At 49.4% G+C, this 25,552-nt stretch overlaps 5 protein-coding genes across 9 annotated transcripts; 2 read left to right on the top strand and 3 right to left on the bottom strand.

The window, feature by feature from the left end:
- Nucleotides 1-2: 2 nt before the first annotated feature.
- Nucleotides 3-22,328, bottom strand: LOC117146433 (serine-rich adhesin for platelets). Of its 2 annotated transcripts, XM_033312642.1 has the most exons (7): nucleotides 21,673-22,328; nucleotides 8,369-8,679; nucleotides 8,206-8,282; nucleotides 7,161-7,393; nucleotides 4,064-7,109; nucleotides 2,859-3,928; nucleotides 3-2,567 (listed from the first exon to the last, which is right to left on the bottom strand). In XM_033312642.1, the coding sequence occupies exons 2-7, from the start codon at nucleotides 8,551-8,553 to the stop codon at nucleotides 1,251-1,253; spliced, it is 5,928 nt and encodes a 1,975-aa protein (XP_033168533.1). In that variant the 5' UTR covers nucleotides 8,554-8,679; nucleotides 21,673-22,328; the 3' UTR covers nucleotides 3-1,250. The 2 variants fall into 2 exon arrangements, with proteins under 2 accessions (XP_033168533.1, XP_033168532.1); XM_033312641.1 differs by having other exon boundaries at nucleotides 4,064-7,393.
- Nucleotides 9,196-19,441, bottom strand: LOC117146435 (6-phosphofructo-2-kinase/fructose-2,6-bisphosphatase 1). 4 transcript variants are annotated; one of them, XM_033312644.1, is made up of 2 exons: nucleotides 18,923-19,441; nucleotides 9,196-12,051 (listed from the first exon to the last, which is right to left on the bottom strand). In XM_033312644.1, exons 1-2 carry the CDS (start codon nucleotides 19,026-19,028, stop codon nucleotides 10,007-10,009), a joined length of 2,151 nt encoding a protein of 716 aa, XP_033168535.1. In that variant the 5' UTR covers nucleotides 19,029-19,441; the 3' UTR covers nucleotides 9,196-10,006. The 4 variants fall into 4 exon arrangements, with proteins under 4 accessions (XP_033168535.1, XP_033168536.1, XP_033168538.1 ...); XM_033312645.1 differs by having other exon boundaries at nucleotides 9,196-12,048; XM_033312647.1 differs by lacking the exon at nucleotides 18,923-19,441 and adding an exon at nucleotides 13,999-14,081.
- A 536-nt stretch (nucleotides 22,329-22,864) lies between the features above and the next one.
- Nucleotides 22,865-23,444, top strand: LOC117146439 (protein kish). Its single transcript, XM_033312652.1, has 3 exons — nucleotides 22,865-22,974; nucleotides 23,038-23,147; nucleotides 23,223-23,444. The coding sequence occupies exons 1-3, from the start codon at nucleotides 22,972-22,974 to the stop codon at nucleotides 23,326-23,328; spliced, it is 219 nt and encodes a 72-aa protein (XP_033168543.1). The 5' UTR covers nucleotides 22,865-22,971; the 3' UTR covers nucleotides 23,329-23,444.
- Nucleotides 23,445-23,466: 22 nt separating this feature from the next.
- LOC117146437 (sex-determining region Y protein) lies at nucleotides 23,467-24,597 on the top strand. The gene has a single exon (XM_033312650.1). The coding sequence runs from the start codon at nucleotides 23,494-23,496 to the stop codon at nucleotides 24,466-24,468; it is 975 nt and encodes a 324-aa protein (XP_033168541.1). The 5' UTR covers nucleotides 23,467-23,493; the 3' UTR covers nucleotides 24,469-24,597.
- LOC117146438 (NADH dehydrogenase [ubiquinone] iron-sulfur protein 4, mitochondrial) lies at nucleotides 24,542-25,465 on the bottom strand. Its single transcript, XM_033312651.1, has 3 exons — nucleotides 25,290-25,465; nucleotides 24,879-25,199; nucleotides 24,542-24,819 (listed from the first exon to the last, which is right to left on the bottom strand). The coding sequence occupies exons 1-3, from the start codon at nucleotides 25,337-25,339 to the stop codon at nucleotides 24,639-24,641; spliced, it is 552 nt and encodes a 183-aa protein (XP_033168542.1). The 5' UTR covers nucleotides 25,340-25,465; the 3' UTR covers nucleotides 24,542-24,638.
- Between the last annotated feature and the right edge of the window lie 87 nt (nucleotides 25,466-25,552).

Genomic DNA, 25,552 nt, shown 5'->3' with positions numbered 1-25,552 from the left:
AATCGCGTTTTAATTGCAGTTTCCAAAACGAAAAGGAATGCAAAATATATTTATAAGGTTCGCAGTTTTTGGTTTACAAAAATAAAAATATGAAGTGTATACATATTCAGGCTCCGATTCTTGTAGGATATTATAGTTAATACTTATTCAACACTTGTGGATTATTGGTTGACAAAAGTAAAATAGTGTTGATGCTTCTGATGTGTCTTAATTAAAAGTTGGTATTTGACAAAAGCAAAATCGTTTTGACAATTCGTTCCATTCTTTTGGATTATTTGTTGACAAAAGTTAGTGTTGATGTTTCTCATGTGACTTAATCGAAAATGGGGTATTTGACAAAAGTAAAATCGATTTGACAATTCGTTCCATTCATTAGGTATAGATAGTCGTTTCATACAAAAAAAAAACAGCTGTTATCAAAAATTTCTTCTCATTAGCGTGCATTTCCTGCCTCAATATGTATATCCCTCCTTCATAAATTCCTATGTTGCGTGTTCTTGAAAATGAAAACTGTACAGATGATCGATCGACTACTACTACTATATCTCTACGTATGAAAGGCCGTCGCGATGAGGCACTGGCATGAGCTTGAGTGAGTGTGCTGCTGCAGTGGCTCCGTCCAATAACACCAAGGTCCGCCCGTTGCACATGTTGCATTTATTCAAATAGCTGCCCCAGCTGGGCAGCTTGGTCTGCCCAGCCCGCCGCCCGCCTCGCGGCTCTCTTTACACATTCATTAGCTTAGCGACTGGACTGGCGCATGGTCATCTATGGTATGGTCATCTTACGAAAGTGTGCTTCCTTCCTGCACACAGGAGCGTACTTATATTCTGTTCTGGTTGTCGTATAATGTTGTTGCTTTGGTGCCGCGCATCGATTCGCGCTCGAGCTTATCCTGGTCTGTTGCGTTCTGTTCGCGTGTATGCTATGGTTATTACATCCCTACTTGCAAGTGGAACTCCACTGGCTACCGTACATTTGCAATGCAAGGGATAGGTGAAGTTCACGAATCTAACTTAGGTTAATTAAGCAAATATATTTACATTGGCCGTGGCGCAATGTCGTCGTCGTAGTCCATTTTCGTGTCAATTCAACTAACAAATAGGGGCATTGGGCTTCCGTGCCAGCCGCTCAAACTTAAATGCATACGCTGCATCTTCTAAATTCTTACTGAAACTCCTTAGGTGTAATAAAAAAAAAAAGTAATAAAGCGAATTGAACTGTTCTTGGACTGAGCTGATCCGCCGCTCCTACTGGAAAGGAGCGAACTGCAGCATTTCGGCGACGGGCGCCCCCATACGGGATGCGATGGCCGGATTGGTCACGGTTATGGGCAGTTCCAGCGAGGTGGGCACGCCGCTGCCGTTCGTCACGCCGATCACGGCCAGACTGTCCTCCAGGTTGCCCTCGACCAGCGGCGAAACGCGGCGCAGCTGCATGCCTCTGGGACTCTCCAGCGTGGACATGATGGGCGTCTGGTCGAGCAGCGCGTTTGTCTCGTTGGTGCGCGCCGTGATCGGCGGCGTGAGGTGGACATTCTGCGTAGGCATGGGATGCGAAATGAACACCACGCTGCCCGGCTCGTCGTTGCCCATATGCAGTAGGCCAGGGCCGTTGCGAGTATCGATGTGAAGTATGCCAACGCCAGCGTTGGCTGCGTTCACGAATTCCGATTCGTCCACGACCTGGCTGCCGACCAGCGCTTGGGAGAGCAGATCAGGGCCGGGGGGCACAGCCAGATCGGCTGTTGACACATCGCCCTCCGCGTCGTCCAGCGTCATGTTCTCCACGTTGACCAGCCGCAGATCGCGCTCCTGCAGGTATGCCTCTGCCGCATGTAGGATGTCGCGAGCGTTAAGCATGGCTGTCATGCTGCCACCGGCAGCAGATGTGCTGGATCCCGAATCCGTGACGTTCACCTCGATGCAGGTGTCCGGCTGCTCTGCCATGCTGAATAGCATCGAGGTATCCAGCTGCAAGTGGAACCCGTTAACGTTCAGCTGCATTATTTGGCCAATTAGTTGTTCCCCGTGCAGAGACAGTTCCTCCTCCTCGTTCACGTAGCTGCCGGCGACTGCCAAGGCGCCTCCCTCGGCCACCTGGCTGAGTGGTGTCATGATGCCCATCGCGTCCACAGCCTCAACGTCGTTCTCGTTATTGTACTCATTATCGGCCTCGCTTAGCAACATTTGCGGCGACAGTTGGCGCGGCGACACTTGATCCTGGACGAGTTCCTGCTCAGTCTCCATTTCCATCTCCATCACCATCTCCGCCTCAGCCTCCGCCTCCGATGGCTCCACCACCTGGGCCACCGCGTCTTCGCCCAGAAAGTCAATGTCCGCAAAGACGGCGGACAGCGGATGGCCGTCGGCAAGGCGCGGCGGCTCCAACAGTTTCTCCCGCGGCACCGGCACCAGGTGGTTCTTTTCGTTGTCCAGGTACAGCGCCACGTTGTTCAGGGGCGTAAAGTTGTTGTTGTTCAGCGCGCACAGCATGAAGGTGTGGCTGTAGCCCGGGATCGGTCGAGTCATCACCGCGCAGATGCGTCCAGCGCACAGTTGTGGCGGCTGCAAGTGTAAACAAGGAATGGGTCCTTTAGTTATATAGTCTTGTATCGAAAGTCAATATTAATAAACGCCATATACAAACAAAAAAATATATATTAATATACGATAGGGTGATTTAAAATAAGACAAGTACGGGCTTTCTGAAAAGTGCAGAAAGTTCAATTATATTTTATTTTTATTTTTTTAGCCTTGGAAAGACAAATTAAATAATTTATAAATCAATTTTTTAAGATGCACGCCTGTAGGGGGTCTTCATGCACTCATTTCTACGTGCAACATGGAACAACTTACGTTCTCGGGACTCTCCTGACCATCCTTGGCGTCGCTTGACGATTCCTCGCCGCCTTCGCTGCGGGAGCCGCTCTCCGCGTGGTCACTTGGTGCGTTCTTGGAGCGGCGACGCTCCTTTCTCTGGCCACTGGCCTGCAGCAGTGTTGCAGGCGGAGTCAGGACCGCGGGCGGCGATGGCGGGGTGAAGCAGAGGCGCTGCTGCTCGCGCAGATCCACCAGCTGCTGGTGGGCCTTGGCCATGTCCTCATCGCTCAGGGCTCGGGCGCAGCTTAAATGCCTGGTGGGCCGATTTAAGCCAATGGCCGACTGGGTGGTCGCCAGTGGAGTGACTTGCGGGTAGCTGGCAGGACGGCGGGAGGTCTGCAGCAATGAAACCGGCATTACCAGCTCCACGGCATCCAGTGCGATGTCCATGTCCATTGACATCTGGAACCCCCTGTCGTCAGATGCTTCTTCTTCATCCACAGCCATTGCTGTGGACTGTACGTCTTCGGAGCCGACCCCAGTCTCGTTCGGTTCCCCATCCCGTTCTTGCTCCTCTGATGACGACGCGGCCAGCAGCGTGCCATCCAACTCTGACTCGTGTACGCCTGATTCTTCGGGGAATGACATTGTTCGGCTCAAGCGCGCGCGGTCCTGGCGACACTTCTCTGCACCACGACCACTGGGCACGGGCACGTCGGCCTCGTACTGGCGCAGTACGGCCTCCTGTTCGCGCTGAATAAGCAGCAACTCGCCAGGCTGCAGCTGGTAGTGGACTTCAGGGATCGGAGACAAGCGGTCCAAGTCGTTGTCTGCCTCGGACTCCGGCTTACCCTCCGACTTTTGGTCCAGCTCCTGTTCCTTCTCCTGCTCGTCGTCCTCTGCCGACTGGTCATCCTCTGCCGCCTGGTCATCCTCTGCCGCCTGCTCGTCCTCTTCCACCCCTTGCTCCATTGGCGCTGCGTCATCAATCATATGCTCCACATCCCGGTCTTCATCGTTTGTTTCCGGCTGATCTGCCAGGTCTTGCGACTGTTCGTCGCCCTCATCCAGCGGGTGTGAGTTCGTCTGGCGGTTGCCATTGATGCCTGAGGATGTGAATGCCATTATTTGATTCCAGCGCGCGCGGACCTCGCGAAACCTCTCTGCACTACGGCCACTGGCCACGACGGCCTTGTACCGGCGCAAGATCTCTTGTTCGCGCTTATTAAGCTTTAACTCACCAGGCTGCAGCTGATAACGGACTTCGGGGATCGGAGACAAGCGGTTCAAGTCGTTGTCTGCCTCGGACTCCTGCTTACCCTCCGACTTTTGGTCCGGCTCCTGCTCCTTCTCCTGCTGGTCGTCCTCTGCCGACTGGTCATCCTCTGCCGCCTGGTCATCCTCTGCCGCCCCTTGCTCCATTGGCTCTGCGTCATCAAGCAAATGCTCCACATCCCGGTCTTCATCGTTTGTTCCCGGCTGATCTGCCAGGTCTTGCGACTGTTCGTCGCCCTCATCCGGCGGGTGTGAGTTCGTCCGGCGGCTGCCATTGCTGTCCGATGACTGCAGGCTAGAGGGTTCATACAAGTTCGGCAGCCTAATATCCTCTAGGATAAGCACGCCACCACGCTGCACCGGTTGCGTGGCGTCAACGATGGCGGCGTGGATGAGACCGGCGCCGGAGGCGGACCGCTGCAGCTCTTGCGCCTCTTCTGCCGAGATCACTGCAATGTTGGAGGCTATGGAGCAGCTGTTGCTGGAGCTCGGCTCCGAGGACAGTGTTCCGATACCGTGCGAGTCCGAGCTAGAGCTTGAGCTGCTCGTGTTGCTGCTGCTGCTACTGCTGCTGCTGCTGCTTCTGCTGCTTCCGCTGCTGCTGCTGCTGCTGTGGTTGCTCAGCTCCTCGTGCTCGCGCGAGGGAGTCTGCTGACGTGTCATTGGCCTGGAGCGTTGTGACGGGCGACGGGACGATTCAGTCTTGGATTTGTTGCGGCGCTTCCTTGTCATGCTGTCACCCAGCACTCCCTTGCTGCTATATGGGTTGCTGTTGTTGGCGCTGATGGCCCTGCCCGTTTCGTGATTTGAAAGCGGTGTTCTGACGCAATTCGCCTCCTGGAGAGGACTATAAGACATGGGCGCAGTCAGCTCATCTTCGTGGGCGCTTGGCAACGTGGAAGTCATGGAGGCTGGTAGCTCCTCGTCAGGAGGACATGCCATTGTTGATTTGTTTCGTGACTTAAAGATGCGTTTTTGAGGCTCCTTGATGGGCAGGAACATGTGATCTCCCGCCTCGTCCTCAGGGTCGTCCTCGGGAATCGCTTCATCAGGCTCCTCGGCATAGGCTGCTACCTGCTGCCACGGCTCGGGCTCCACATCAGGCTCACGGTGTGCCTCCTCTAGAGTCTGCTTGCCTTCCTCGATTGTCGGTTTGTGGACATCTTCAAAACCCTTGAAGGCATAATCGTAGGAGACGTTGTCCTCAAGCTCGTCCTCATCGACAGGTTGCTCCTCATTCCTCTCGAGTATGTCCTCCTCAGCGGGTCCTTTGCCGTTGACATCAGGACGATTGGTATTTGTTCCGCGCCTATAGCTTAGACCATTCTGGCCCTCCTGCTGCTGTACATCTTCCTCCTCCTCGAAGTCAAAGCAGGACGGGATGTTGCTGGCCACCTTCGACGAGGAGGCGGCCTTATCACTGACATTGACATTGCCATTGGATTGCGAATAAACTCCCCGTCCGCGCTGCCTCGGCTCGTCTTCCACGAATACGACGCTGCCGTTGGAGCTGGCATCGCTATCCTGAATTAAAATCGGCTCGTCAACCTCCGGGTCATCGAGGTCTTGCTGGCTGTCCTGCACGTCGAATTCCTGCACGACTACGTCGCGCCGATCCTTCTTTGGTATGTTGCGTATGCGCTTTTTGGCAGCACCGCCGTCAGTCTTCTCCTGCTCCTGTTCTTCCTCATCCGCATGTTGCTCTGCCGCCGGCAGTGATTTCACGATTTTGGTTTCCTTCTCAACCGGCTGCGGTGGCTCCTCCATCGACTCGTCCGTCTCGTCGTCACCCCACTCCGCCATCAGACTTAGCTGCAGCTGCTTGGAGGCGTCAATGCTGCTCTGCATATGCTGGAGATTCTGATTCGGCTGTGCGATGTCAGCCATTGATGACGTTGGCTCTGGCGATGGACTGATGGGCAGATTGGGCTCTGCCGCCTGTTTTTCCGATTCAATTTTGTCACCTGCGGCACGATTGATTGAAGGCGATGTGAGGAGCGCAGGAGAAATATGCGCATCACCAGCTACGGTCATTCTAGTCCTAGAGAGCGCAGTAGAAATATGCGCATCACCAGTTACGGTCGTTCTAGCCCTTGAGAACGGTTGCTTGCGCCGACCTGCGCTTCGAGGCGAGACGGTGCTCGATGGCGATGTCGTCATCGTTTTCCGTAAGGGATGGCCCCGTCTGGGCGGAGTAACTGGCGCACTAGTGGTGGCAGCCAGTGTGCAGCGTCTGCGTGCATTACGACGCGAATTTACCTGCACGGGTGGCGGCAGAATCTCCGAAGAGACGGCAACTGGCGAGGCACCTTGCAGACGCCTGCTCATGGAGCGTGTGAGACGACGTTGCTTTGCCGGCGGCGACTGTGGAGCGGGCATGGTGGCACGCAGTTGGTTTGAGCGCTGGCTACGCGGATCTCGAGTGCTCGCAGTTCTGCGTCGCGTGTTCACCGCAGCGGGCGCCTGCGACGACGCGGAGGAGCTCTTTCGCGTGGGGGCAGACTCTGAAGCGGAGCCCGCGGAGCTGCCAGCATTGGAGCCCACTACCAGCTCGATGCTGGCCAACGTTTGGTCAACGATGCTCATCACCTTCTCATGCTCCTCGTTTGTCAGCGGAACGTCAATCATAATGGACACGTGGCGCGAGCTGCAGCGCACTGGGTTGTTCCGGCTCTTTCGGGCGTTCACTTCGTGAACGATGGTGTGGGCACGACGCGAAGCTCTTCGTGGACTGGTGGCCGGACTCGTGGCCGTTCTGCTGGCCGTTCTGCTGGCTGTTCTGCTGGCCGTTCTGGTGTCCGTTCTGGTGGCCGGACTGGTGGCCGTATAGGTGGTGCTGTTGCTGCTGAAGCTGCGATAGCTGCTTCTCGACTCCATGTGCTTGCGACGGTGGATGAGCAGGACGCTCATGCTTTTGGTGTGAAAGTCGCACATGGTGCACTCGAACTCATCGTCACGGGGCGGAATTGCAGAGCAGCGCCCGAGGTCCATGATGTGGAACGTGGACTCCTTCTGTCGGAATACGGGTTTGTCATTGGCATGGAGCGATGCCGAGCTACTTACTCGACCCGCTGCCGAAGGCACTCCGCTGCTGCACGCATTGCTGCTCTGCACGCCGCTGCTGTTGCTATTGCTCGAATACCAGGCCTTGATAATGCTTTCCGGGCGAGGGGCGGGTCCCTTTAAGAACTCCTCTAGGGATGACATCGATGAGCGATAGACGCGACCGCTACGCGATTCGGCGATCGCCACGTCGTCTGAGAACTTGTCGGACATGTGGATCCCTTCGGCTTTCTCTGCAAGGGAAATAGATTTGGACGCTTAGCGAATGCAGAGCTATCAGAGGCTAACCAGGAGTCTTATGAGAGGCGCAAATCTGCTCTTTTTCTTCTACTGTGTGTTTTCGATTTTTAAAATTCGAATAACAGGGAACGGCCCAAATATGTAACGTTCTATTCCCAAATATCAAATACAAACAAATTCAAGTCTTTCCGAAGTCTCAGGCTACTACTCCAACATTAAATTACATTAATTTGGTCACCTACTTTATAAAATTATTTTTGAAAATGGTATATTATCCAAAGAAACAACAAAACGTTATATTTTGTACAAGAAAAACTAGTTAGGAAAAACTAGAATTTCGAAATAAGGCTAAATTATTGGTAAATTGACCCCTTATTGTCGTTTTTTATTTATTTTGTGCAATATTTGTGTTTTGCTTTTTGGGCTATGTTTGCAGGTCGCACGCCAATACTTTAGCAAAAGCGAGAGAACGCAGTTATATTTTAGTCAAAAATCCTAAAGCATCCTATGTACACATACATATATAAAATACTTTTACAACAGCACATTGTTGCATGTGCAAAGCATTACTTTTACTCGCTAGAGTATTCTGATTCCTGCAAAAGAGTGTAACGGAATAAAGCGTTCCCCTTCGATATAAAGTACACATATATTTGTCCCACTCTTTCTTTCTGTTCGTCCGTATGAACGTCGAGATGTCGGAGACCGAAAGAGCACAAAAGAAAATAAGCATGCACGTTCTTGGGCCGCGTCACTTTGAACGCACATTTTTCGCCAAATATATGTTAATAAAAAGTTGACTTACTTTTGCCGCGCTTAATGAACTCCTCCTTGTGCTCGCACTCGAAGGGGTAAATCAGCTTCGGGGAACTCACTTGCTCGCTGCGGAAAATGAAGAAAGACGAAAAGACGAAGATGGTGGGATTAGAAAAAGGAGGCCACGCTACAGTGGCAATGGGCAAACTCACAAGGTTTTCTCGTTGAAAAACGCCACAACTGCGTACGGCGGGCGCGTGGTGTTCACGAACCGAAAGTCCTGCGACGAGGTCACTTCGCCGGGCCACCAGATCTCGGTGTTGTGGATCTTTACCCAGACCACTTCGCCATCGCTGTACTGCGGCTGCTCCGGTGTCTCGTTGCGAAAGCGCGGCATGGTGCCAAATTCAAGGCTTTCCTTGGCCTGCGATTTCTCCTGGAATTGCCGGTGCGTAGTCACTCAGTGATATAGTTAATCCTAGCAGACGAGGATGAGGAAACACCACAGAACACTTCGCGGCAGCTGAAACCCAATTGAATGAATTGAAGAGTAAGAAATTTGCCAAACACGTCCGTTGCCAGAAATGGAAAAATTCTAACTAACGAAAAAGACGAATTTCGACGAATAGCTTCACTGGATCTCCGTTTGAACCGATTTTTTTTATCGGAATCTCTGGTTCATTTTGGTATTTTTAAAGATGTCGCCAAATTGCTTAACGGAAAACTTTGGTACTTTAATGGCTAAGATATCCTCACTTACATAGTATATGTATTTAAATGAATTAGGTACGAACGACAACTTTGGGTAACGGTTTTGTTGTCAACCGATTATAAATGATGTTAAGTATTAGTACTTAAAACGTATTTAAATGATTTTAATTGATTAAATTTAAAATAATAATTTAAAGAGTATCGTATGTATAGTTTATATACATATGTGGGTATTTAATAGTTTACGTTTACCCTCGTATTACTTTTCCTCTATCTATTCGAAACTTTTCTTCTAATAAGAATGAAACAGTGTGCATTTGAGCATGGGTTCTTTTGATAAATTGTATTTATTGTTGATTATTTGAAATAGTATTTATGTAGTTACAATATTTATTCCACACAAACATTTACGAGCAACATATACATAGGGTAAAAAGTGTGTCGGGCAAGTGGTTTCAGTTAAACAGAGTTGGCAAATGGAATCCGTGAGTTTGTCCTCTCGCTTAGCTATAAAATTCGCTCAAAACGGTTATAAAAAATAGACAACGAATTAGATTAGAGCACATTTAAGTATACAGCGTTAGAATTAATAAGTTTTTAGTGGCTGGAGCACTCAGCATGTGGGATGCCAACCGCCTGCATGTGAAGCCAGGGGTAACTAATCACATTGAATCGATCAAGCAGGACTTCTCCATTCGCAGGAGAAGATGTGTAAGGTGTAAATCTAGATAGGTGTTTAAGTCTGTATTTTGCTTTTATCAAAGTATATAGATGTTCTAGAAAATTTTAAAAATATTTAATCGTTCATTAAAGTACATAATAAAACAGCACAATGGATCAATCACAATTTCATACGCAGTCCTTCGACGCCACGTTAAGTAGAGATGCCACCACATCCTTGGAGCAGGTGCAGGAGCAGTTGTCAGTGTTGCCCTCGCATGACCACGTCCGTGTCTTTGTCCGTTTCGGTTGGGCTGTCCGGGATGCGCTGGGGGAAGAATTAGTGCGGGATCTGTTCTGGGATTGGGGGCGGGCTAGTGTATTGGAGGTTGGGGCAGCCGTAGCCGTTCCAGCAGCCGTGCTTAGATTGTCTTGGATTTCGGAGGTGGATGTGGATGCACGGGGTGCAGGCGACGCCGTCATTGGTGCGCCTGGACATCGACGCGCCCGCCATTGCCGTTCGTGGCCGTCGCCACATCGTCGCCCACAATGAGCACCTTGCCGACGCCATCGGGTGCCACCAGCTCGCCGCTGAGGCCGTCCAGTCCTGGCTCGCTGACGTCGCCGGGAATCTTAGGCTTGGGACGATGCGTGTCCACCGCATCGATGGGCAACTTGATGTGCTCCACCTTGCAGCCGTAGGCCACCGGCGTCAGCTTGATGACCGTGTGCAGCGGCACGTACAGGTAGGGCAGCTCGTCGGCGGACTTGTCCAGGAAGTAGGCAAAGAGGCAGCGCAGCACCGCCTGGTGCGACACAACCAGCACATTGCCCTGTCGCTCCAGCTCCATGATGACCGGCTCCAGTCGAGCCACAAGATCCTCATAGCTCTCACCGCGCGGATAGCGATAGGCGAACTTGTTAACGTCGCGCGCCTTGAACTCCTCGGGGAACTTCTCCTTGATTTGCTCGTACGTCATTTCCTCGCAATGACCGGCATCGATCTCGTTCAACGCCTTCCAGCGCTCCTGCGGCGCCTTCACGTCGGCCACCGTCTGAATGGCACGCTTCATCCACGACGTCCACACGCGCAGACCGTCGATCTGCTGCTGGGCGATGAACGTGGACAGCGCATTGGCGTACTGGTGGCCACGGGCACTCAGGTTTGAGTCGCCGCCGATGAGGCCGCTCAGATTGTACTCGCTCTCGCCGTGCCGCGTCAGGTAGATGGTGCGCGGCGTAATGTGGATGTTCATCAGGTAGTAGACAATGCGCGACTCCACGTGACCCTCGTTGTTGTAGACGACCACCTTCTTGCCGGCGTTGTACACCTTCATGAAGCTGAGGTGCGACTCGGTAACCTCGTCGATGGGCTGGTAGCGCTCCTCGTAGTGCTCGATGCGCTGCAGGAAGTCCCGCACCACCAGCTCGGTGTTCATGTTAAGGTAATCTGGCGAGCTGACCTTGACCTCCAGAATATTCTGCTCGATAATCTGCGGATCGTCGCAAATGGACTCCACGAAGAACAGCCGGAAACCATGCTGCTTCACCACAATGTCGTGGATTAGCTGGCGACGGTCGCGCGTAGAGTTGGTAGCATCGAACACGGCGATGCTGCCCTGGCCGCTCAGCAGCCAATCGCAGGAGTCGTGCAGCGCCTGATTGGCGCACCGGTTGCGGATGGCCATCGCCTCCTCGTTGTCGGCGCGGAAGAACTCGTGCGACTTGTATGCGGTGGTTGCATGACGCCTGTACTCGCCCAGATTGAAAACACGCGTGGAGATTCCGATCCAGTTGAGGTAGCGCGCTAGCTTCTTGGAGATGAAGGTCTTGCCGCGCGCCGGCAGGCCAACCATGGCGATCACATGCGGCGTGGTGCAGTCGGCAATGGTGCGTTCGCCCCGGATGGGGAAGGGCTTGGTCATCACGGTCTCCGAGGTGGGCGGCAGCAGCTTGCGCAGCTCCTCGGACATCACCGACGGACAGACGTGCAGCTCATTCTCGATGGCCAGGTCGGCGGTCTTCTTCAGCTGATTCAGCGAGGTGGTGCGCACGCGTAGCGACGGCGAGGTGTTGTACGGCATGTCCATGATGCTGGTGGCGGTCACGGAGCGTGCTAGCTTCTTGGCAACGGCGGATGCGGCTGCTGATGCTAATGCTGTTCCTGCTGCTGTAGCGCTCGAGGATGACGAGGATGTGGACGAGGCGGAGGAGGAGGAGGATGAGAAACTGGAGTACGCGCAGTTGCTGCACGTGCACAGGTCGTCGTTGTAGGACGATGTGAATCGGGTCGATGATGGTGGAACGGGGCGGGGGAGCAGGGTGGGTGTCCTTCTATTGATGGACAGCAGGGGCAATGGCAATGTTCCTACTTGATCCTCGTCGTGGTCGTCGATTGAGCTGCTGTTGCTGGCTGAAAGTATCTGGTTAGGGTTTGCTTTTGTCCGTTGGGCTTCTGATGATGCTCCTTTCACTTCTCCTTCTCTCTGCAACTTTTGGGGCTGATCAGCTGTTCCTTCTGCTGCTGTTTGTTGTTGTCGTAGCGTGGCAAGACATGAAATTAGTGGAGTATTCGAACATAAATGTTTGTTTTACTGGGTTGTTAAATTGCCGAATGGAATGATTATGTTGTGATTTGTGGAGGTGCGAGGAGCTGCGTTCAGATGCAATCCAACAATATTTGGGTACTTTGAGTTGCCGAATTTCGAGAGGATCTGGATTAGAGATTGAAAAAATCAAGAATGTGTCGAAAATAAAGTGGGTACCTACGAAGTAGCTACAATCCGCACAAAAACCAAATGTGGATAGATACAAATATGTATGTATGCATGTGCACAAATGTGTTTGTGCTAATATTTGACTTCTTTGCTCTTGACGATCGAAGACGAATGAAAGTGAAACTAAAGCGAAACAGAAACACACACGAAAGGAGGAGAGGAGGAACACAAAACGTGCGTGCTGCGTGGGCGACGCTCTTTTTCAGTGTGAGAAATCGGGTGGGAGAGAGAGAGAGCAAGCACGCGGAATTAGCACAAATAATAAACGAACGAAGGAAGCACACACTAAAAACAAAACGAAACGGAAAGAAACCAGTGAAAACAGCTGACGAATCGTATCGAGTCCAATCGAATTGAATCGACTACTCCTCACACTGTTCGTTATCGATAGTTTGGTGCTCGGTGCAGTTCGATGGCAGCAGGGTTGCCAGCTCAGCCGATTATGGCGGGACTACCTGGAATTATTGCCAAATTCCCAGTTACTTTCAAATATAAAGTATCTTTGATCCGATTTGGACTAAATACAAAAAAACGAAACGCAAAACACGCACACACAAACTACAAATGGAATTCAAATGCGCTCATTAGCAAGTGGACTATTTATGGGTCCACTTGTCGCCGTATCGAGTATTTTTATATGGATCCGCGGTTAATTATTGCCCCAGACTATCAACAATACAATGCAAACATACCGACCAGGGGTTCGTCGAAATCGTCGAAAATTGAAAACCAGGGGAACTTCGATGGAAATTTACAGGGGCCGTGAAAATGATAAAGACGGGGCAGAAATTACAGGCACCGTGACCGTCTTAATCGCGGCCCAACCAGAAACCCGGTAATCTAACCACAAGCCCCACAAGCCGAGCAATCTTTCGGGATGGAAAGTCTCACACGAATCCAATATCTCTCAAAAATCTCACTCTCGCTGTTCTCAAACACATTTACCACGTTCCCGCAGTGTGATCGTTTAATGTTTACAGATATATACATATTTACTATGAGCAAAAAAATAGCAAAGCAATGCTAACTTCTAAGCTCTTTTTCCATGTCGCCAAAGATCTGAAGATAGACATAATCAATGTTCCATATCATAAATGATAAGTTTACTTGCCAAACTTTTCGTGGTAAGTTTTAAATTTGTAAATATTAATTGTTTTGTATGTATGTATGTATACTTTTCGAAACTCTTATTGAAATGTTTTAAAGAAGTCTATTAAAACAAATTTCACGGTAGGCTATAAATCACTAAAAAATCAATTAAATATGATAAAATAGGATTATAATTGGACTTTTAATATCTTTACCAAATAATATCGTACCATTTATTGTCGGGATGTATCTTTATGTTATAGAAGTTTAATATTTTCTAAAAGGCAACTGATTCTGCACTTGAATGGGTATTTTTTGACTTTGGCAGCCGTAAACGAGATTTGTTGTCACAGCAAACTGAATTTATGTGGCCATTGGCCGAGAGGTGTTGCTGGTTCGATGTTTATTAGTGCCGAATGGGCCAAGATCGATGGGACACAAACAAAAACGAGTTCCACTCAAATCTCACTGGCAATGGATATCATAGTCTAGTATTACTGGCGGGGGACTCAAGCCTCATGGCTTCGTGGGAACTGGACGAGTTGATAGCGTTTATGGTGGCCAATAATTTGTGGAATGTGCTAGTTTCTGCGTCGAATTATTACCTGGATCAACTGGCGAAGACGGAGGACGGAGGCTTGGATCCGTCGAGGAGCCGGAGAGAACACAACGAATCGCAAAAGGTGAAGCAGACACTGCGCTGAACGCTCAAACACTGAAAAACTAGTGCCGATTTCCGAGAACCCCGATCGTCGGCGGGCAGAGAAAAGCGTCGTCGACGCCGGCGCTAATGGCGAATAGCTAATGGCATATGGCACATGGCACATAGCATATAGCATGTAGCTAATAGAGCTATAGGCACGAAACGTAACTGTAACAACGACGACGACTGGGTTTCCAATTCAAAATGAAGAATCATTGCTTAACTGCGCAGCTACAGTCGGATTTCTCGAAAGGAACCCGTTTTTTTGAAAACATGGACTATAACTTAAAATAATAATTGGATTCATTGTTTACTATTAGGGTAAATATCATTAGTGCTTAAAAATTCAGCATGGCACCTTGTCACTCTTCGAAAAAAAAAACAAAACAAGGGAAATCCAAATGAATTAACATAATACTACAGAAATAAGTAACGTTTGCCCAAGTAAGAACTGGCTGTCAAACTAGAAAGTTGCTCCACAAATGCCCACTAAATCTTTCATTTTTTGTTTAGCACCATGGTGCATGTTATCAATGCTCTACTGCATCTGAGAATTGGCCATGACAGTTGCGCACATTCATATTGACCACTGCACCCACAACGAGAATGAACGACCGTTGAATTGTTTGCACACGCTGTGTTGTTGCGCTTCCTGGCGGCATTGACATTGCCGGGCGGAATGCAAAGATCACCCCACAGGTCTTACCCTTAACTCGAACCTCACGTGTTCCGTCCACAGGGCCGCCCGACGCAATCCAGCTGGCTGGACCGACCATCCATCTGACTGCCCAGTTCGATCGCTCGGCTCGGATGTGCGTCATTGGCTTACGGAGGCAATCGATTCGATCTGCTCTGAAGCCATCAGAGAGCAGCTTCCCAAGCTGGACCACATGGCCAGGCCAGCTCAAGGTCGAGAGTGGCGAAAACAGATCCGATTGGGTTAGACGATCACGCATTCGGGACGTGGATCGTCAGGTGCAGCTCGTCTGCACTGCACTCCCTTATCAACGAGGCGAGTGGCCAGCTCAAAACCTGTTCCCGTTTTCAGTTCCAGTCTAGTTTTGGTCGGAATTAAGCCAACATGCCAATTTCATTTCTAGTCAAGAGCCACACCTATTAGTTCGCAGTGTAAATGTGGAGAATACTGCGCCATTTCATTTTTTATAAATTAAGTTTTAAGCATAAACAAAAATTCTTGGAGCTTTTCTCAAATGTCATTGTTTGTTGGTCTAAAACACATTTACTTTTAGAATTGAAAATTCGTCTGAAAACATCTTCTTATTTACCATTTTCGATTATTTGACAGAAAGATGCAAAAATGTCTTATCGCACATTCATTATAGGATTTGTAATATGAAAAATATGCATATGAATTTTACACTAATGAGTTTTGTTTGCTAGTGCTAAGTGCATCTCAATGGCTTTTCCCCAAATCTTTTGGGGGAAAGTAATCTTTAAAGAGATCAAAAACTCTTGAGATACTGCAATTTCATATTCTTAATCACATTTAATCGCATCAAGGGGTGTAAAATGAATCTCAGACTGTTGGTTGTACGTTGTTATGGCTTAGGATTGATTGAAGATGGTGATAATGCACTTGGTCGCCACCTGGCACCGCCTAGCCCACATCCGACTCCACAGATAAGTTTCAAATAATGCCACGAAGTGCTATTAAACTAAGTTAACAGGCGCCTAATCTCTCCCATACACACGCATGTATAATCTAAATGGAAATTGGCTGCAATCATCTCTATCTGCTACTCACTATTTAAAGCGCAAGCCACAAACAAATCGCTATCAAAATGGAAGTAATTCGTCTGATAAAATGTCCAAGAAGGATGTTTGCAATCAGTAAGTGTCAAAACTAACATTTAGTTCCTTGTTGAGCAACGGAGTATGTAAAATTCGTCATTTGTTCATGTTCTATATCTATCAAATAGATATAAGTCTGAGAACATCAAGCTGTTATCGGAGTTGTTTTGCTTTTATCTATATTAGATCTACCTATATATGCATATACATTGCCAAGTGTGTGACCCGCCTTGTGTCTGCCTCGTGGAATCCAACACTTGGAGTGGTGGACTGACTCATCCGCAAGATCAACGACGCAATCGGAGAAATGGAGCAATGCAGAAATGGCGAATGCGACCATGCGGACACAAGTGGCACAATCTCCCACCGACTGGCTGATAATCTCGCCCAGCTGTCGCCCTATCGGAACCACCGAAAATAACGCTCAACAGCAATAACAACATTGTCAGCGGCATGAAAGTCCGGCCGGACAGGGCCTGATAACACTGATAATGGCACATTGCAGAATGGAACGGCGACTGAACTGAACTAAATGGAGGAGCGTAGGGCGCAGAGTCCATCGGCGTATGATGGCGGTGTTTAATACCGATTATGGTCGCCTCGTCGGTTATCAGCGGGCCAGAGCCATAGATCACTGCCACATTTGGATAGCGGCAGAGTTCATAAACGCCTCCACCATCCATCGCCTCCGCGCCTCCCCGCCTCAACCGAACAGGCGCCTTTTATCGCTCCTCCAGGTGGCAATTTACGATGCACGGCATGTGTTCACGTGAGTTGCGAGTGAGTGGTGCTGCTGCCGATGGCGATGCTGCGTGGGTGGATGCTAAATTGGGTCTGCCAAGCGGCAAGCGGCAAACTGCAAAACTTTCCACCTCACTGGCGAAAAGAAACCACTGTTGCCACTCGATTTCTAGCCCCTGCCGCTGACTCAGCCGCATTGAGTCATTACAGCCCCTTTTGCGGAACCATTTTACCATTTCACAAATGTGTGACATCAAAGCCCTCTGCCCCCCGTCCGTTTCGTATCATCAGTTGAGAGATCGGGATTTTTCTGGGCCTTGCAATATCTACGCTTCACAGAAAAGGCTGAACAGTGAGCCCTTGATATGAGTGCAAGAAATCTATACAATGTTCATGCACTCTTTAAAATTCTTTATCGTTTTTGGTTCTTTTAAATTCGAATTCAGCATCCCTTGCTTAGGTAAATGATGTAACGTATTTGCGAATTATATACATCTGTATTCAAGAAACTATCATTCTATGGCAGACATAGTTCGCTTGAATGGATTTTCGCACTATAATACTTTAACTTTGCTCAACGGCAATGTTTGCACGTACATACATATGCATGTTTTCATCATTTAACAACTGCGATTCCATCTAAAAACCAATTAGAAACTGCCCAAAGACGTTTGACTTGATCGCAAAAGGGTTATAAGTGGGCGCAACCCCATAATACCGATCAGACCACCTGACCCGGGTTCTAATTGCGTTTCGCGAATAGCTCCAATGGGACTCGTGACCACCTTGCTTTCATTTCCACTGTAGTAGGGTGGCGCATTTGGCCAGTTCGCGCAATAGCACGTCATAGTTATTGTCTAGTTTCGATATTGCAACTTTACGCCCCTCATTAAACAATTTATAGTTCTAGAAAGCAACGAAAAGAATAACATAATAAAAGAGCTCTTTACTTTTGACATTGTATACTTCAACTAATATACATAAATTTTACAAAGTGAACATCATGCATTGCTTATGACAATGTTGTTTTGGATTTTTCAATGCGGTGCAATTTCTATAGATTAAGTGCATCATGCAGCACACTTCTGAATTCCCAATGCAGCTAAAAGTTTTCTGTAGTTCAGCTATTTAATATGGAGACACCCTGATGTGTGGGATTCACTTTCCACCGCCGTAGGCACAGATAAGCCCCAACTTTCGGTTTCAGTGCCATGTGCTGGCTGCACTGGGCTCAAAAGGGATTGGACTCTAAGCACCGGAGCCTAGGCTCCTACCCGTGGAGCACAATGTCATGTGACTGGTCAGACAGTCGCGTAAAGTGACTCCCGATATCCGAAGTTCGGCAGGGCACTGAACTGAAACCGAAGCCGTGGACAGCTTCCGATCCGCCAGGTGCTATTCGCTGGGCCCCACCAGACACAAACAAACAAACAAACAGGAATTATAAATAACGGACCCTCAAGGCCGCCGGAGGGGCGGAAAAGGGGCGCAAAGCGGGTGGGAATGGGGTGGCTTGTGCAAAGCGGTCAGGTGATACGGATAGCAAGTGAAAAAATGACCAAATCGCAGCGCTTCCTCGGTCCCGCTGTCGTATGTGCTGCTGTATTCTGGCTTATTTTTTCCGGTTCCCCAAAGAAAAGCGAGAAAAATGAAATGATAGAAAATGAAGGCGACCGACGACGACGACGACGACAACTACGTGGTGTTGCATATAGCAAAAGCCAGAAAACTTGAAAACTAGCAGTCGTAACAACAATAACAATGCGACGCAAGGCGGCGGATAGGAAATTCACAAAATTAGCAAAAATAGCAAAATGCCAGAATACACTTGAAACTAAAAACAAACAAAGCGTTTCACTGCTTCAGATTCTCATTCTTCATAGGATGCCGATACGACCGCCGATGACGATGATGACGAGTGGATGGCGATAATGACGCCAAGATGAGAGGGGAGCCAAGCAAAGCGCCGCATAAACAAACGACGTAAATGGCAATGCTGCGTGTAATCCCCAATAGAAAACCCATACAGACAGAAAGAGAGAGAGAGAGTGGATGCCCAAGAATTGGCACTCTACTCCCCACACTCCCCACTCTGTGCCATCGTCGCTGTGTTAATGAGCCGAAGAATAACTGCTAATCAAGGTGGTGGTGCCCACAGCCCCGACAACCCCGACAACCCAGACACCCAAAACAACCCAGTCAGCACAAATGGAGTGCAACGTGGGTGAAATGGAGAGACTCTGGCGGGCATCCGCACTAAATAGCATACGTACACAGGGAGGGGGCCATATCCGGATCCGGATCCGTATCCGTGGTTACCGAGCTGATCAGGGGTTTGTAGCCGGCGTAGAGCGGCGCCGTTGCCGTCGACTGAGCCATTGCCCTGGAATGCAAGCAGTGCAGGTGCCGCGCTGAATGCAAGCAGTGTGCAGAGCGCCCGACCACCGACTTCTGGCCACTTTATCACTTAATCACGCGATTTGCTATTTGTTTTGGATCGTTACAAGCCAGAGGTAAACAAAACAGAACAGAGACAAAAATCACAGATCCGCTTTTGCTAGAACGCTAATTTCTTAGTACGCAAATAAAAAAAAAATACAAAATAAAAAAAAAAACAGAGAAAAAACACACGAATTCGTATTTTGACTTGATTTTAACTCGATATCGATTCGGCGGGGCGCACGGCACACAGAACAGCACAAGAAACGAAAGTACAAAGCGAATCCGCCGAACCGCGTATCAATTCAGTTCGGTTCAGTTCAGTTCCGCACACGTCGCTTGGCAAAATCGAAATGAGCAAAAAGCGCAAAGCGGAGCGAGTCAAGTGCGCGGAGCCCCGGACCAACGTTTGCGAAAGCGATGCGAAACGAAGCGATACGACACGAAGCGGCACGCGAGCGATCCGATCCCATACGATCCCCCACGATACGATACGATCCGATCGGATCGCCGAGCGAGTACCAAAAATCAAACAAAACAGCATAGCCGCAAGGCGAGCACGGCACGGGGTACGGACACCGTCGATGCCACGGATGTCGCTGACTCTCGGAATCCGGGAGTCCCGAGTCCGCATCGCTTGGCTATTCCCATGCAGGGATTACGAAAGGTAGCGGTAAATAGCGCAACAGCAGCGGTCGAAAAAACAGCACCCATCCAAAAAAGCTCAATCAGATTGGATTTACTGATAATATACTATGCAATGCCCATTTAAAGTGAAAAGCCAATAAGACAGATTGCAAGAACGCACTTTTTACAACAAATAGTTTATCCAACTTTGCCTGAAAAGCAAACAATTTCTAAATAATCCCCTGCATTTTACATATTTGAAGTTGCAGGGAATTTCAAAGTGTATAAAAGAGATTCAATATTGCAACTTCTAGCCAGTACCAAGTTTGCTTGCTTGGCAAATAGCACGATTTGTAACATTGTTTTAATCTTTAAACGCGTGTCATTACACGATAAGCTTTTATTGCACTTCCGTCCCTTACACCTTGAGAAACTATTGCGACCGCTTTAAATATAGCAGCTAGCCGCTTGTGGAACTTTGGCAACTGACATATGATATGCAATGTATTTAATTAATAAAAATAAATTTAAATACGTAGTTAGATGTATTAAATATGCATACATATGGTAAGTGAATCTGTGGAATATAATATTTAAAGCCATGCAAAGGAGTTGAGTTGGAATTAAAAATTAAAAATATTCCTCAGCCGCAAAAATGGTAACATTAAAAAGTCAAGGACATGGCATATTATTACAACTTTACAGATGTATTATTATAAAAAGTCAGCAATTAAGCTAATTGCATTATAGATACAACTTGATGAAATTAACAGAAATAGTATATAAACGTCAGCATATACTCTTAGTAGATATACTATTAATTAAAGCTAGTTGTAGAGAGACGTTTAAGGTTGTTTTAGCTGGCAATATGAGTTAGATAAATTACAGTTATAAAATATTGAATAATGTTTGTTTATTATTGATTCCCATATCTTCCGCCGGTCGAAAAATGATATAAACAAGCGATAGTCTAGTTATCGCATAGAGCGTAAGGTGATAACAGAATGGCAAAAACATCTGTACAAAACGAACGAGGGGCACAAAACAAGGGCCGAAAAAGCTTTCACGGCAGCAACAACACTGCGCGGCAGAATGCAACACTGTAAAAGCTGCGCAGCAGAGCAATGGCGGCCTACTGTAAATGTGTGTGTGTGCGCTGTGGTGTGTGTGCGTGAATGTCTGTGTGGTGGGCCACCGGCCAGAGAGAGAGAGCGAGGGAGATGGCGAAACCACAAAAAGAACCTTTCAGTGTACAGCGGAAAATTCAAAAAACAATTGCGTAAATGCTCCCTCATTCATCAAAACAAAAATCAGCTTGAACAACAAAATATTGATTGTTTACCGTTTACGAATCGAGGCACACGCAGCGATTACCGACTTTGCTGGAAGAGAAACCGATAACAATGAATGCACCCGATGAATACAGAAGGCAGAGTGGAGCGAAACTAAAAACAAAAATAAAGAGCGCACACTAGAGCGCGACTTTTTTGCATTGCATTGGTGTGTTATCGGTGTTGGTGGCGCTCTGCGCATGTGCGTAGTGTTTTGGTGTTCGCGGGTGTAGTAGGTCCGTGGGTGAATGTGTCATAAAAGCACTGGAAGAGGATATAATAATGCAACTCACCTTCGGCTCGCAGCACTCTAACCCGTAGCACTTTAAAATACCCCCAATGGGGGGTGGGGTTAAAAGAGCATATACTGTTTGTATTTTACACTTTTCACTCACGATTTACCGCCACTCGAGTGGGGCATTCCGATAACTTTGGCACGGACCTATGCGAGTGGCCGTCACTGTGCTGTTAGCAGCTAACAGTGCTGTAATCGCCGACGTCAGCGATACACACAAGTGCGTGTGTTGGGCGCGCGTGCGGGTGTATGTGTGTACTTACATAAATACACATGCAAGGAACCGATTCGCGGATCATAGCTTAGCTTAATATTGCAGTCGGGAACTTACCGCTTTGCCAGTGCAGCGACTGAAAGTCATCGCTGCTGCTGCTGCCACAGAATGTTTTTGTTTTTCTTGTTGCAGTTCCTGTTTGCCTCTCTGTTGCTCCGGCTGCTGTCTCGTTCGTGCTCCCTCTCTCTTGCTCACTCGCACTCAACAACAAACCCCAGCGCGCTCGTCACACACACTGTATTACTGATTTAAATACACACGCACACACACCGACAGGGGGGCAATGAGAAAACGTATCCGATTATTATATATACATGTATATCTAAATATACTTTTGATTTTTATGAGCGCGCTCAGTTACAATTGCATTTGCAGCACCACCGTATTCACAGACGCACACGCACACACATGGGGGATGCACTCGGTCGGGAGTCTTCGCTCCTGCTCCCCTTCCTTCATCCCCTCGCGATTCCAAGTGGAAAACGAAAACGGGCCACAAAAATGAAGAAAAGAGCCAAGGAAAACGCAAAAGCACGGGCGGACTTAAAGCCAAATCGAACGATTTACTGACGCTCGCCGAGAATTGGCCAAAGCTCACCAATCGGAACAGCAAGACACTGATTTGCCAAGCGGGCGATCGAAATTGATCGGATTATATGTAACAACAAACACAAAAAAAATACCCGCAGCGAATTAGAAGTTGCAGACAAATTGCTAGAGCTGGCCCACTGCGTCAATGTTTATGCGATACTATCGATGTTACTGAAATGTGGCCCCATCGATTGCTGTTCCGCGCCAATCGATTGAATTCACTTGACCTAATAGCCCGATTCCATTGGCACATATTTCAATTGGGGGAAGCTCCACTGCCAACGTTAATTGAAACAAATTCAACTTATTTCATTTACTTTAGACACGGTTCGATTGCAATACAAGTTCCGAAGCTATCGAAATTAAGTTTAAGCTTAAGTTTTTTTTTTGTATACGATGTCTTTTGTAAACTCTTGCACTTTTCAATACTTCCTATGGCGTTATAATGCTCCCTGTGGGAACTTCGCCAAGAGCTTGTTACTTTCTATTGTAAAATATTTATCCAATGTCAATCCCAGCTAAAGGAAGTAGGCCGTTAAAATATGTATTTAATATAAACATATTTTTCTATTCATTCCTAAACATTCTAACATCCCTTATCATTCTAACAGTTGATTAACCAGCTATCGAACCAGTCGAAACGTCCGGAGAGTCCGGTTTTGGAACCAGTTCGCCTGCGAATCAGATGGCACGTCAGATGGCACGTCACTAATTTACCGCTTGTTGTTATTCTATCGCCAAGCACGGATTTCGATTTGCTAAATCATGGTTTGAAACCCACTCCTGACCGATACTCCTCCGACGAACACTTAGCCACGTTTCCCTCCACAGAGCGCCCTGTTCAACTTCCAAAGCCTGCTGTCGGTCATCCTGCTGCTGATCTGCACCTGTGCCTACTTGCGCTCGCTCTTCCCCAGCTTGATAGACCGCAACAAGACCGGGTAGGTGTCCGGTCTCGCCCTGACCGGTCCACTGATTGTCACCGCACTTAACACTCGTCTGCTGTCTGTTTGCAGATTCTTGGGCACCTTCTGGAAGCTTGCAAGGATTGGGGAGCGCAAGTCACCGTGGGTAGGAGCCGCCTGCCTGATCATGGCCTTCACCGTTCTCTTCTGGAGCTGAGCTCCTGCATACCGCATCCCGCATCACCTCCAGGAGCCGAATGGCACCATAGATTAGATATTCCAAACTTTCTAGGACTGTAAATACACGCTGCGTTCTGCAGCACTGGCCGCACATTTCGGGCTTTCCCAACACTCTATTCTGTTCGTTTCGCGTTGGCTAAAAATGTCTGGCGAAGATGTGGACGAAAAGCGAGAGCAGCTGCGTCTCTTTGTAACCGCCAGCAGAAGGCGTCTGCACGCCATCCTGCAGCGCTTCGGTTGGAGCGAGCGGGGGGTGATAGGGTCGGGTAGCCACAGCCCACAGGACAAAAACGGCGCAACTACATCGGAAGTGTTGCAGCCATTGCCATTGCCATTGCCAGCCTCATGCAGCAACGATCCAGCCTTTAGCATCCAGCTCGATGACTCAACCATTCAGGGCATTGTGGGCACCGAAGGAGCACGACGCCTCCTTCCTGCTGCCTCCTTTGATGATCTGCAGGCAGGACTCGACGCGCGTCAGCGGCTGCTCATCTACGAGCACGTTCTGCAGCACACCAAGAAGCACCCGCAGTTCCAGGACAACACCGCCTTCGCCGAGGTGGTGGGCGAGACCCGGCGGGAGCAAAAGAATCATCGGCGCCACCGCAAGAGCAAGCCCACGCTCAACGAGGAGCTGCACCAGCTGGTCAGCCTGCAGATGCAGGCGCTGGAGAAGCAGTGGGAGCAGGAGCACGGCGGACGGCACCATAAGCAAGTCGACCGACTCCAGGAGCACCGCGGACGGCATAATGAGCAATCGCAGCACAGGACGCGAACGGAGCGGCAACAGGATCACAAGGGACGACGCGATAAGCCAGTGGAGCAGTTTCAGGAACACCGATGGCGGCACGAGCAAAAGCAGCCCAGGGAGCGGCACCAGGAGCACAGAGAGCGGCATAGCGACCAAACGGATCGTTTTAGGGAGCACAAGGACCGAGGACAGCGGCAGGAGCACCGGGACTGGCGCAACGAGCGCAGAGATTGGTACCAACATCATGATGGCAGCCGGAAGAGAAGCCGCAGTCGGAGCAGGAATCGCCATGGCGATAGGCGTCGGGACGAGCGAGAGCCACGCGAGAAGCAGCACAAGCATCGCTCCCACACCGCTCGCCATTAGAAGATTGATTCACTCAACTGGTGCTGCTTCCATTGGCAGCGAAACTGGTGGCCATTTCATGGTGCTGTGGTCATTTGAGTCCAGCCGACTGTTTATTTGGGTTGTATTTGAACAAAGCAAAAAAAATAAGATAATTGTGGTCTATAATCCTGGCTAGCTGCGGGGAGCGTCTACTTGGTGGAGACGCGCGTGCGCTTGTTCCAGGCAAAGTTGATGCCGTAGTTCTTGACGCGCTCCTTCTTGGGCTTCGCGGCGCCGTCGACGTACCAGCGCCATCCATTCCGTTCGCAGAACGTGATGGCCTCCTCTGGGGATCCGAACTGCACGTTCATGTTGGACAGTGGGTCGCCGCTGGAACACGAGACGTTGACCAAGATTGCCATGGCATGGTGGGCGTGCCAACTACTCACCTGGAGGACCAGCCCATGAGCGGATTCTCCCAGCGCTCGCGGTTGTCGAACTCGATCTGCCAGGTGTTCACGTTATCCGTGCCGCTCTGCATGGCATTCTTGGGCGGAATATGGATGCGCACACGGCGCTCCCGCAGGTGCTCCTCCGGAACGCCGCTGATCGGGCCGAGATTGACGGCCGTCGGCACGGTGATCTTGCCACTAAGCTTGTTGCGCTGCTCCAGCTCTTCGGGTCGGGCCAGGGCCGTCTTGGGGTCCAGCGGACCGCCGTCCGTGGCGGTGGATGCCCAGCGGGCAGCGGCTGCCCTGTTGGCCTGGTACCTGCGGTAGCAAGAAGCGAAAGTGGATTATTGGGGGGCTGCAGATTTGCCAGGTCGGATGCACTTGCTCCGGCCAGGCGGGGGTACCTACAGCTGCAGTGAGGCGGTGCTTCTGCACATCACTTGGCGGAGGGCCGACATTTCGCTAGGCGTTTGGGGCTACACGGCAGAAGTCGGCTTCAAAATACGAATTACGTAAAATTTGGAACACAAGCGCTTTTCGATTGGGAAAACAGCTGTTCGCCAGTGCCAGTGCGACCAGGCGAGCGGTGTTTTAATTCTAATTGGAAACAGTGTGGCCACTCGTGTGGCTGCCTTGGGTGCGAGCCTTGGCTATATGCAGTGGAATTAGTT

Source organism: Drosophila mauritiana, chromosome X (assembly GCF_004382145.1).
Source record: "Drosophila mauritiana strain mau12 chromosome X, ASM438214v1, whole genome shotgun sequence".
NCBI lineage: Eukaryota > Metazoa > Arthropoda > Insecta > Diptera > Drosophilidae > Drosophila > Drosophila mauritiana.
This window is presented reverse-complemented; position numbering and strand designations above follow the sequence as displayed.

Excerpts from the sequence above, each read along its gene's own strand:
- LOC117146435 (XM_033312644.1), bottom strand. The coding sequence starts at position 19,028 with ATGGCTCAGTCGACGGCAACGGCGCCGCTCTACGCCGGCTACAAACCC. Across the intron at positions 12,052-18,922 it reads GGATATGGCCCCCTCCCTGT|CAGCAGAAGGAACAGCTGAT; the intron begins GTACGTATGCTA and ends AACAACAAACAG.
- LOC117146433 (XM_033312641.1), bottom strand. The coding sequence starts at position 8,553 with ATGCCGCGCTTTCGCAACGAGACACCGGAGCAGCCGCAGTACAGCGAT. Across the intron at positions 3,929-4,063 it reads CCGTTATCAGCTGCAGCCTG|GCATCAATGGCAACCGCCAG; the intron begins GTGAGTTAAAGC and ends TCACATCCTCAG. Across the intron at positions 2,568-2,858 it reads GTCAGGAGAGTCCCGAGAAC|CCGCCACAACTGTGCGCTGG; the intron begins GTAAGTTGTTCC and ends TTACACTTGCAG.
- LOC117146437 (XM_033312650.1), top strand. The coding sequence starts at position 23,494 with ATGTCTGGCGAAGATGTGGACGAAAAGCGAGAGCAGCTGCGTCTCTTT.
- LOC117146438 (XM_033312651.1), bottom strand. The coding sequence starts at position 25,339 with ATGTCGGCCCTCCGCCAAGTGATGTGCAGAAGCACCGCCTCACTGCAG. Across the intron at positions 25,200-25,289 it reads AGCACCGCCTCACTGCAGCT|GTACCAGGCCAACAGGGCAG; the intron begins GTAGGTACCCCC and ends TTGCTACCGCAG. Across the intron at positions 24,820-24,878 it reads CTCATGGGCTGGTCCTCCAG|CGGCGACCCACTGTCCAACA; the intron begins GTGAGTAGTTGG and ends CTCGTGTTCCAG.
- LOC117146439 (XM_033312652.1), top strand. Across the intron at positions 23,148-23,222 it reads ATAGACCGCAACAAGACCGG|ATTCTTGGGCACCTTCTGGA; the intron begins GTAGGTGTCCGG and ends GTCTGTTTGCAG.